Source organism: Haliotis rufescens, unplaced genomic scaffold (genome assembly GCF_023055435.1).
Source record: "Haliotis rufescens isolate VD_foot unplaced genomic scaffold, xgHalRufe1.0.p SCAF_80, whole genome shotgun sequence".
Taxonomy (NCBI): Eukaryota; Metazoa; Mollusca; class Gastropoda; order Lepetellida; family Haliotidae; genus Haliotis; species Haliotis rufescens.
This window is the reverse complement of record NW_025964373.1, coordinates 789,795-802,394: the sequence shown is the minus strand read 5'-3', so window position 1 is coordinate 802,394 and position 12,600 is coordinate 789,795. Positions and strand designations below refer to the sequence as shown.

Here is a 12,600-nt window from a genome sequence, read left to right as displayed (position 1 = left end):
GGGGGCACTGTGTGTAGTTGTGAAGGGCACTTTGCTCACTTTGTAGACTCGGCTCCATCGACTGAGGTGGTCAGTGAACTGTTCATACTGCCGATGCTGTCATCTCCTGAAATACCATCACAAACTGGTCAAATGTTGTCTCACACCTGGACACATACGTTTACTTACCTTCATTCAATTATACAGTAATTAATCTCGAAAATGTTTTTTGGAGCAAATAACAATTTTAAAATGGGATATCAATATCAAATTTCCAAATATATTGTAATTTACAAAATGATATTTTGTAATAAACATATATATATTAAGTTTCACTCATCAAATGAAAAATATCTTTGCACATTCATAGTGAGCGAGTATGGTTTTACACCGCTTTTCGCAAGATTCCAGCAATATCACGGTGGGGGACACCAGAAAAGGGCTTCATAAGTTCTCCCCATGTGAGGAATAAAACCCAGGCTTCAGCGTGATGGCAAACGCTTTAAGCATCAGGCTAACAAACTGTCCCATCTCATTCAAATTAACCATGTCAAATATAAAGGTAAGTTACAGCAGTTTTAACGTACATATATAATATTTCACCAGGTCTGGCGGGAAGAGAGACATTATACATACATCACTTCAGATTACCCATGCACATGATCAATCTACCAACTATAAATTGAGCACATCTACTGGGCTGCATTGGCAATACTACTGAGGGTAGGGCACAAACATGGCTGTCCCATTCCGGAAACAGATCCACAAAAACAATATGCAGAAAACACTTCTTCAACATAACAGTGAACGTCATCCAGGAGACACACATCAAATGACATCAGTGCTATAGACTTCAGCATATAGCTCATTAACACTTTATATGACAACTGTGCATTAGACTTCAGCATACAACTCATTAACACTTTATATGACAACTGTGCAACAGACTTCAGCATACAACTCATTAACACTTAATATGACAACTGTGCAACAGACTTCAGCATACAACTCATTAACACTTAATATGACAACTGTGCATTAGACTTCAGCATACAACTCATTAACACTTTATATGACAACTGTGCATTAGACTTCAGCATACAACTCATTAACACTTAATATGACAACTGTGCATTAGACTTCAGCATACAAATCATTAACACTTTATATGACAACTGTGCATTAGACTTCAGCATATAGCTCATTAACACTTTATATGACAACTATGTATTAGACTTCAGCATATAGCTCATTAACACTTTATATGACAACTGTGCATTATACACAATGGTCCAGTAGACAAGGTGCGATTGAGATCATAGCGTAGATCCTGTTAACACTTTACATGACACTGGTGCAGTAGACACTTGAGCATATATCGTATGCGTATCATGTATGTTGAGCCATGGAACCTGGGAGACTGGCACACTGTGCCAACACTTGCAACTAATACTGCTGAAGCACAACGGCCTTATAGTCATCCACCCCAACCTTCTTTGTATATTGGGCAGCTGATGCTTGTCACAAGAGCCGTCATGATGGCTGCTGTGCATGAATTGTCCTTGGCGAGGGACCCCCAGTGTTGACATACTATTCTAACACCGGGCTCGATTGAAGGAACTTGATTGAACTTGCACCAGGTGCATGTTGACATGGGTACCGAAATGCATCAGACAAAAACCAGGTAGCACCTTAGTCCCATATTTGACCTTGAAGTACCCCCAGTGTGACGTCAAGACCTAGCAAGCATGACAGATTATACATAACACAGGGAATATTTATGTAGTATGGTAAATACAGCTTAGAGGTATTGAATGTGTCAGACCTTTCAAAGTAAGGGTTAGACACAATTATGAAATATTTTGACATGCACTTGTGCATGTGGACATAATCATAAGGTTGTATTTTGCAATAAAAGGCTATACTGGTGCAAGTTTTATGTAGCTAAATCGAGCCCTGTACCATAACATTTTAGAATCCTGCATTCTGATTAGTCTGCCAGAGGTAGCAAATCTATGTTAGACCATGATCTTTCTGATGACCGCATTAACAAAAAATATTTATTCAGAAGCACTTCTTTCACAAAGCCACCCTTTTGGCAATTTCAAACACTGATCTTACTTGTTTAACATTGCTAAATAATGCATAGCAGTTCCTACATCAGATACAGCAAGTCTGGGAATGTATTTCAGGAGGAAAACTTGACGAACAAGTACTCAGAGAGAGTATTGTAAAATTCAGTGACATCATTCATTAAACACTGGTTTGTCTGGTCCAGGTTTGATCTAACGGCATGTTGTGCCATTACTGTAGGAGTGCTGACTTTCACAACCAAAACAACATACGGTACTTCAAGTCTTCATGAACAACAGATTGACAACAATTTTACAGGATCATGAGTGCTTTTACAGGTTTTCTATTATCTAAGTGAGTGAGTGAGTGGGTTTGGTTTAACGCCGCTTTTAAGAGTATTACAGTTATATTGCGGCGTGTCAGCTTGATGTGGGAGGAAAGCCTAAAGTGATGCAGGTCTCGGACGTTTACCACTTTGGTGGAACCCACGAGCACGGGTATGGTGCTGACAAACCTAGAAACATAATCGGGGCGAAACCGGGATTCAAACCCACAATCATAGGTTTCTTGTGTACCCAAGCGAATCGCAGCGCCTTAGACGACTGGGCCATCTGTGCCCCTTCTATTATCTCAGACTATTGGGCACTGATAGTTAAGCCTTCTACAACTAAGGATATCTTAAAATAAGAGAATCCTTTTTTCTACCCTGATCTTTTAACACGAATACAAACTACATGCTCAGGGACAATACACTGACAACAAACTTTCAATGTTAAATTAAAATCATTTGGTCTGATATAATTTTGAAACATTTTCACATTGGTTGTTAAATGAAATAGTTTGATTTAATGATGTATCTCTCAGTCATGCATACTTGAAAAAAAAATCAAAATAAGTGTATATTAAGTGATTATTCTTCACTGAAGAAGTGACATAGATTTTTAAAATCGTACATCTGGAATATATTGGGTTTCCAAAGGAAAATCATAACAATATACAACAGGCTTTTTCCCTAAGATTACGTGGTCAACACTTTAGAACAAATTGGGTCTCAAAAGGACAATAATGATATGGATTAAACATCACCTTGGATACGAGAGGATGGTTCTGCTTTAATCAGCATCCAAGGAGACAATAGTTCCTTCGGGCTGAGCAAACAACTGCACATCTAGCATTCCATTGTACGAACAATTCTAACAAAGTGAAGGATTCCAAGAGGCAAGTGCACCAGACAACAGACAGACTATACAGAGCACCATCGTCATAGCGACAGCCCACCTTCCATTAGATCGTGATCCCCTTCTTCTTCCTCCTCCCCACGTGCTGCTACCATGGAAACCGAAACAGTTAGTTAAATGTGTCGGCACAAAATCAGGCACCCAAATAGATGGATGCACTGTTAACTATTGTTTGACATCACTGAATTAATAAATTATTAAATTAATAATTACTCATCGTATCAATTTGTTTTGATTTTATATTAATTATTTAGACAAAAACTAATTTTAATAATGATATTGTATTGTTTTTTATTGAAATGATAAAATGTATCTCATAATGATTTCTGCAATGTTTTATGGCATGATTACAGGACAAGTACACAGTCATGACTGACAGTGTAAGCATGATTTTTGTTATATCGGAGCATTTAACAAATAACTGAAGTTTGTATCAAGTAATTGCATGAATAACAGCATTCTAGCAAAATAAGACAGATGTACACCACCTCACAACAAATAAAGCAGACTTAACTTAAGATAATCGAAACAATCATAATTGTGCGGTTGAGGCTGGCACTGGAAGAGAGTCTACAAATTAAAACGGTCACAAACACACGAGAGAAGAACACAACAGAAGATCGCCACAACTCTGCAAAAGAAAATGATACATTAGTGCAAAATAGATTCAGAAGTGCATTTAACTTTTGACAACAATTACAAGAACTTGCCTCCCTAAAATTATCAGCTATACTGAGCCAAATGTGATAACATGAGTGTATGAGGCAAGTCCTTTAAATTGTACATTGATGCAACTAGTCTGTAAGACACAGGTTTGGGATCTTCACAAAGAAATCTATGCATATCCCCATATCATCTGCAGACTAGACACATCAACACATAACATACTAATAGTTGGACAACATTTTAATATTTTACTAGATGAAACATCCTGAAAAGTAATTTAAAAAAAGATATTCAAATAAAATTAGAAAAACTTCAACTAGCAACATATGAAAATGTAACTCATGAAAACTGAAGATGAACGTATTGGACAGCCCATGTAGAATTGATTGAGTGGGGATGAGGAGTAGACATGCAAGGAAATGAGGACCGGACAGATGCGGATGACTAGCAACAGGTGGAGATGATGGAGGAGAAGGAACGGAAAAGAGTTGTGAGTACCTCGACTAGAGTCGCTTGTCTCCGAAGTAGCAAGTCCTATGTGGGGCTGGCTAGTGGGAGTAGAGGAGAGGTCAGAGACAGGGTGGGAAGAGGTGGGTGCAGGGTCTCTAGGGGGGCTTGGTTCAGGGCTAGGAGTTTGTTTCTTTTTGGACTGTTTCATTGCTTCCCATTCGGCCATTGTAAATACTTTCTTTGGCTCTTGGTATGGACCCTTAGAAAGGAAGGGACTTGACGAAACTACCGGCTCTAAGTCGAACTTGAAGTTTTGCTCTTTATTGTATTGTTCATAAGATTCACACTCTTCTTCGGTTTCTAGGAATGGATTGGTGTTGTAAGAAGTCTGAGTCACGTGTCTCACTTCTGTCGTTTCAGTCCTTGTTTGGCTTTCTGATTTGTGTGTATAGGATTGTTCTATGATTTGGGTTTTTTCCTCAGACTTTTGGTGCTTATATTTGAATTCAGCAGATTCTGCAGATACCTGCATCAAGTCATGGGAATGACTTGAGTCACTTTGTGATCTGATTGTCCCTTGTGATGATTTTGACAAACCGGAGCTACCCATGCTACTCCAAGCAGCAGACTCAACAGACATCTGCATGACATCTGGTGGCTTATCTGATTTATCAAACTCCAAGGAATCTGCTGAAGTTAGCATCAGGTCATCTTGGTCTTGTAAGGAGTCTCTGTCTATTTCAGCTTTCTGATCAACTTCCAGAGAATCTGTTGATCTCTCCATGACAGTCTCTGGTTGACCTAGTTCCAATGAATCTGTTGATGTTTGCATGAAACCAGCTTCCACCAGCAACTGACGTTCAAGCTCTATGGAATCTGCAGATTTACACATAATGTCCACTGGTTCTGATTCTAATCTGTGACCTAGTTCAATAGAGTCAGCAGACCTGTCCATTGCACCATCAGTTTCATGCAGAGAGTCAGTATCATACACATCTCTCTGTGCTCTTCTGTTCTCCAGGCCAAGCGAATCTGATGACAACTGCATCACAGACTCCCCATGAAGTGAGTCAGAGTCCTGTTCATTAGCTGAGGTAAATTCCCCACCTGATGTTGTTGCATCACCTGCAGCCTGGCATACTGGCATAATACCAGTGAAAATCACACTTGATGTCATGTCAGTCAGTTCCGATGTATCACCGTCAAGTGAATCAGCTTTCTCTCCTTCACTCAATGAATCATGATCAATGCTTTCCTTCCCATCAAGAGAGTCTCTGTCAATGTCATGTTTGGCTGAATAAGCTTTAGCAGCTGCAAATAGTGACCCAGATTCCAGGATGGTCACAATTTTCTGGGCTTCTACTTCAAGTTCTTCTGTGGATCTTACTTCATGTTCTAAATGTTCGAATTCTATTAATGATGGATGAGAGGAGGCATCACTCCTCCTGCTCATACTGCCCAAAGAACTTCTCCTGTCCTCAGAATCTGTAAAACATTCCCTCTCATATTTCTCAAACTCCGATAATGAGGTCAGAGAGCCAGCTCCATTGCTGCTTTTGCTTTCTAGTGTAACTTTTTCTATTGACCCAAGAGAACCAGACACTTTCTCCATTGAACCTAGAGAACCAGACGACACTTTCTCAATGGAACCCAGAGAACCTGACACAGCAATGTCCCTTTCAAGTCTTTCAAACTCAGCAAGTGATGATGCTACAGATGCATCATCTCTGTCATTGTTTTTATTGTTTGAAGGAAAGCGTCTCTCATCAAGGGATCCACCAAGACTTTCTTTGTCACCTAGTTCAATAGAACTTACAGAGCCAGATTGGTTGATTTCTTTTTCAAGACTTTCAAATTCTAGTAGTGAGGATGAGATGGAAACATCATCCTTTTCATTACTCTTCCCAAAGAATTTGTAATTATTCACACCAGGTGATGGTTGTGGACCTTCTGGAGAGCTTTGTACATGGTCTGAGGTTCCACCTTCAGAAAGTGCTTCTTCTCTCTCAATCATTTCAAACCGATCTTCATCGGACATTTCAGTGATAACAGACAATGCTGTCCTGTCTATAAACTCATAACGTTCACTATCCAATGAGGATTCACTTTCCCTGTCTCCATCACGATCATAGGTACGTCTTGGCCATTCTAGAATTTCTTCTGGTTCCTCTTCTTCAACCTCATCATCATCATCCTCCTCACCACCAGTATCTTGAAGAGTAGGCTGCATATCTGAGTGGAAGGAGGAGGTCATTGATGCAAAGTCAGCCAGTCTGTCTTCCTGTTCCTCATCCACCATGTCCTCATCCTCATCTGGTTGTGCAGCAACTACTGTGGCAAAACTATCAACACTAGAAGAGTCACCATGATCCTCAGGACTCTGAAGTTCTGCATAATCATAGGGTCTCATTCCATCACTGATTTCCACTCTCAGTTCAAACTCTTCTGCCAGTTTATCTTGTTCATTAACGGGTGTAGACCCAGTCTCAGCCTCTACTGTTTCACTCTGTTGAACAGCAACTACGAGCTGAAGTTGTTGCTCACCATCTTTCAAAACTTTAGGGGTTGATTCTGAGTCAGTATCCACTAAAAAAGGATCCTTATCTTGGGGATAACTAATTTCTTTCTCCTCTTTTTCCTCAGGAAGTTCTTCCTGCTCTTGAACCTCTTCTTCTTTGAAAGATTCTTCCACCTTAGGAGCATCAGTTTGATCAAAGTCCGACTGATATGATGTCGACTGTTTAGGTTCCTCTTCTTCTTCATCATCTCTTTCCGGAATGCATTTGTCGGTGTATTTCTCAGCAAAGCATAATGGATAATCACCTTCATCTCTTTCTTCATGAAGATGTTGTGTGATTGTGATTTCAGGAATATCCTCAGAAACTTGTTTCCTAAAGAGCGGTAAAGGAGGTATAGGAGGGGGCGGAGTGGCAGGGGGAACCTCGAGTTCTTCTTCACTTTCGTCAGTTCTGTCCACATCTCCATTATCTGCAGCCATGGCAACGGCATCCTCCTCATCTGATATTTCCTCATCTGCTTCTATTACTGCAGCTGAGGCTTCCATCTCTGCATACTCCTGATCTTTTTCATCCTGAACCTTTTGTTTGACATCGTCTAGGATTGATTCAACAAAACTACTTGCTGTTTTCTCCAGAACTTCTTCTTCAGCAGCTTGTAACTCAGAAGCCATCAGCTCATCCTGTTCATCTCCGAAGTAGGATTGTTGCACTGCATCGGGAGTTGGAGATATTGGTCGATCCAGATCATCCTGCTGAATATCCAACTGGTCATTTTTCTCAGTTGTAATGAACAATGGAGCCGGTACTGTTTCACTGTCATCGATCTCTGATTCAGGCTTACCGTCATCTATCCTGATAAGTTCATCCTCTGCCTTTTCAGCATACTCATATTCACCCTGTGTTTCTGTTTGTACCTCAGTCACAAAATCTTGGATGTCACTTGACTGAATGATTGTCTCTGTAAATACAGTTGTTGTCACACTTTCTTTGTATTCAGATTCTTTTGACATGGAATAATGGTCTTCATATCGTAAAATTTCTTTTTCCTCCTTGTGCTTGTCATTTTCTGGTTCATCCTGTTCAACATACTCATCCAGTCCATCTTCGCTGTCACTAGCAGAGAAATATTGTTGTTGCTCCTCTGTACCTAGCATGTCACTGGCATATTCAGAACTGAAAGCACCCTGTGATTCAATCTCTATCTCAAGAGCTCTTTTCCCTGGGTAGATACCACCCTGAGGCAAGTCAAAATCTTCCTTTGCTTCTGCTGGTTCAGATGGTTTCTCTTTTGCTTCTGTGGAAACTGTGTCCACTGGACCAGGGGCCTTGGTGTCAGAAATTTCTTGTTCAGTTAAGGCTTCATCTGTTTGAAAAGTGATTTCTGTTGGAGGCTGTGTCATTTCAGAGTCTTGGTCAACCTCCAGTGCTCCAAGTGATTCTTTGAAGGATGTAGAAACAGACAATGCTCCCATCTCCTCAGATGGCATTTCAAATCCATAGAGCGTTTGTTCAGATGAAGTCAGCTGATCTTGTCCTTGTGGTGGCTGAAGCTCTTCCATGACCCCCTGTGTGAGAGTTACATCTTTCTCTTGTTCTTTGGATTCAATAGGCTGGGCATCACCTGCTGAAAACGACCACATCTGTTGTGGTAATTCATCCGTTGACTGAACAAATGATTCTCCTTTCGGCTCATCATCCACAGGGAGCTGAGCGTCTTGGAGCTGACCAATGACATCATGTCCGATAGTAAGTGGTTCCTGATGATGAATGGGTGGTTGTTCTGGATATTCCTGGTCATACTCAGCATGATATTCCACCTCAGTTGGTCCATTAAGCATGCTTACCGTCTCATTTACAGGCAGAGGTTCAACAATGTCTTCTTCTTCCACAACAATATCCTGACTACTCACCATTTCGGTATCGATCTCAGCATAGCTACTAGTTGATGTGGCTGATTCAAGAGATGTGATCATTGTTCCCTCAACTGTAACCTCTGCAGCCAAGCCAACATCAGCTAATTCACTTGGTGACATGATTTCAAAAGGTGAACTTGGCTCATCTTCTTCAGTATGTTTGGGGGTTTCTGACAATTCATCTTCCTCAACTCTGTGTCCTGCCTCAGCTGCAAGTTCTTCTTCAACTTGTTCATCGTGTATCTGTTCTAATTTTGAGCTTGCACTTTCAAGGTCACAAGCAGTGTCCGTGATGGAGGAGTCCATTGGTGTCGGCGCAGGTGGTGAGGGATACAAGTCTGATCCAGATTCCTTTGTGTCAGACAAAATATCAGAACATACTCTAACTTCAGATGTAACCAGTGAACCATCTGTTTCAAACACATCATCTTCTGGACTTGATAGAATAGCCTTTGGTGCAGCTTCTGGTTGAGTTTGTTTTTCAACCGAGTCTGGTGAGATGTCATAGGCTGCTACCACATGTGAGACATGTCCAGTGTCCAGGTCATAGGAAGCTGCCAGCAAAGTAGGCTCCATGGAAACCTCTGAAGAAGAAGTTGATGTTTTGACGTCCTCACCTCCATGTAGCTCTTGTGTTCTGGCAAACAAGGTATCGGTTTGGAATGTAACTCTCTTCTCTGTTTTCCCTGATGGTTCATCATTCATTTCCTCTAAACCCTCCGACGTTGGGGCTTCCTCAATAGGTGAGAGTTTCTCCTCCGTGGAATCTCTTTCAGTTTCTGATGATTCATAGATTTCATTGTCTGCAAGAGCCTTACCAAGGCTATGTACAGCCATTGGGAACTTGTTTGGTATGTGAGGAAGATGTTGCATTCCACATCCCCCTAGTTCTTCTTGCAGCTCAGCTTGACTCTCATAAGTTGTAGATAGTTCTTCACTGTCAACAGAGGGGGAGAGTGATCTATCCTTCTCATCCCCCATTTCCTGAAGTAGTTCCTGTTGGGCAAGTCGAGACTCCTTGCTCACAACACTGATAGGCTGGAATGAATGTGCAGGGAATAGTTCCTCATCAGGTTTGCTGTCTCTACTGTCTGTGCTGTCTTCCCTACTTAACTTGGACGACTGAGTATGGGAAGACTCCATGTAATATTGAGCATCAACAAAAGATCTTTCAATTGAGGAATCCAAGGATGACTTGGCAGTTGCATATGATGCCATCAGATCTTCATTGGGTGAAAAGATATCCTGAGATGTTACTTCAGTGTACATGTTTGCAGCTTGTGCTGCAAATTCATCTTCGAACTCAGCTTCTTCACCCTGTTTTGCAATCTCTTCCTTGACATGCTGTCTACTTTCTAGGATGCTTGATATTACTTCAGCTTTGTGAGTCTCCTGTATCATATCATGGGGCTCATAGATGGTAGTGGTTTCAGGCTGAGTCTCAACCCTATGTACTTCTTCAACAAATACCTCAGCTGCTACTTCAGTGTATTCAACACTTTCATCATCAGATAACTGGAATGTTACCCTTTGCATTGATCTTGTTTCTGTGACTTCCTCAGCTTCTGTCCTATCAATTGTTTCTGATCTGTGTTGTGCATGTTTGGATGACACCGATTCCTCAGTCTTCTCATCCCTTCTGTAGAACGCTCCCATATCAATAGAGTGTTGGGCTTTGAACAACTTTTTATCTTGTTCCAACAAGGACTCAGAGAACTGTCTCTTGAACTGATGAGCTACCTCCCATGGAATTTTAACATATTTACCACTAGCTTCATCAAACACTTCATTGTCATGGTCTGAACTGCTTTGGGAGGAAGCATCTTCTGGAATTTCCTCTTCTTTTTCAATTTCTGGTTCATCATCTGGGAGGGTTTCTCTAGGCTCGGGAACAGTGTCACTACCTGCCTTCTCTGTGACTTCTGATGTTATGTCCACTTCATGATCAGTCAGTATGTCTGGTTGAATTTCAGTGTCAACTCTGGTTTCGGATGTCTCTGTTAACAATACAGGTACTTGGTCTGGCTCCTCCTGATTGGAAACCAAATCTGGTTTTGTTTCATGGTAAGATTCTGATAATTGTTCATGGTAGGACTCAGTCATATTAGTACTACACTCAAAGTGAGAGTATGTAGTTGTGGTGGTTGTCGTTGTTTCATACTTGTCATCTCTCACTGTAGTTTCAGTAGTTGTCTCTGCAAAGAGCCCTTCCTTTCCAGACAGATCTAGTTCATCCTGTGTTAGTTTTCTCTGATCCAGCTCCCTTTTGAAGTCATCAGGAAATTCAAACTGCCATGGTTTCTCCTCAAGGTCTTCAGGAGAAATTTCTTTTGTGTCTTGTTTCTGCAGTTTTGACTTGCCAGCAGCTGCAATAGCTCCTTTGTCAGCATCCTCAGCAGAGAACGCCATGTTGTCGAATGCCATGTATGATAGCCGGGTTTCCCTTTCCTCCAGAGTTTCTTCCTCAGGTTCTCCTGTAGAGTCTACTGAGTCAGTTCGTATTGATTCTGTCATTTTAACCTCCACAATGACATTTTCACCTTCAATCTGCTGTGAAGGCTCCTCTGTATCCAATGTGGCATCTTTGTCCAAGGCAGAGGTCTCTTCTACAGTTTCTGATGTATCAATCAAAACGTCTTGTTCTTGAGACAGCTGTACAACAGGAACTACAGAAACCACAGGCCTGTCTGTGACATCTCTTTCAGTGGTGATGTGTGTCTCGGTTCTATCTATTGCTGCTTCACCAAATTCATCACTAGGTTCATCATCACTTCCTTTCAATTTCTCCTCATCACCAGCCTCTACTTCTTCACTTTCTTCATAAACCGTGGTTGTCGTTTGTTCAGATACTAGTGGCTCAAACGATTGTTCAGCTGGTACACTTTCCACATGTTCAACAGTTTTTTCTGCTGTTCTGTATGCTGACTGACTTACAACTTCATCCATGGAATCTGTTGCCATTGCTCCAGAGATTGTGGTTTCACAGACAGTAGATTTCATTTCTTGGTAGGATTCAGCAGGATAGTCGAACTGTTGTTCTTCTGTCACAAGACTTTCCCCCCTATCATCCGGTGAAAACTGCAGGGTCTGTTCCACACTTTCTCTTTCTGATCTGTGGAAGACAGTTTGTGTTCTTGTTTCAGATGTGGATTCAGTGACTTCAGTAAAGACACAGGTCTCTATGATTTCTTCATCAGGATCACATTCGGTTGGTGACTCAAGTAACATTGGTTGTGGCTGAGGAGGTTTTTCTTCAGGTCCTTTTGGTTCTTCCTCCACATCCTCCTCTTCTCCCTCCAGAACTGTAGATAACTGGTCAGACGGTGAAGGACCGACCAAGAGAGGCTTACCAGGAACAGACAATACTGGTTGTTGCCCCTGATCTAGCTGGGAGGAAATTATTATGTCAGGGGATTTATCAGAGAAAGAGAAAGATGGTGTCTGGGGATCAAGCTCTAGATTAAGGGCCTGCTTGGCCGGAGATTGTTGCTTAGATAGGGGAGAAAACTGTTCTTCCACATCCGTCTCTTCAGTTTTCTCTTCACTGGTTTCACGTTTTTCGGCATCTACAGAAATAGAAGGGTTAGTGCAAAACCATACAATTAAATGGTTAAAGCTGCGGATAAATTTCATGGTAAACTCCAATTTTCTATAGCCTATCCATTAGTAGTTCAAAATGAAAACATAGTATGTGTTAGTAGCTGTTAAGTATTTTTCCAAACAACAATTTTGACGTTAGTGACAATTCAATTTCTCAAAAGA

The 12,600-nt window shown here is 41.2% G+C and overlaps 1 protein-coding gene across 50 annotated transcripts in view; it reads right to left on the bottom strand.

Moving 5' to 3' along the window:
• Window positions 1-12,600, bottom strand: part of LOC124137436 (titin-like) — a 228,112-nt gene that overhangs the window by 11,729 nt on the left and 203,783 nt on the right. For 45 of the 50 annotated variants that reach the window (XM_048390069.1, XM_048390071.1, XM_048390070.1 and 42 more), the window contains 3 exons: window positions 4,455-12,404; window positions 3,331-3,378; window positions 40-106 (listed from right to left, as the gene is read on the bottom strand). In XM_048390069.1, coding sequence (XP_048246026.1) covers window positions 40-106; window positions 3,331-3,378; window positions 4,455-12,404 — 8,065 coding nt within the window. The remainder of the gene's footprint in view (window positions 1-39; window positions 107-3,330; window positions 3,379-4,454; window positions 12,405-12,600) is intronic. The other 5 variants (XM_048390072.1, XM_048390074.1, XM_048390073.1 and 2 more) reach the window with 3 other exon arrangements.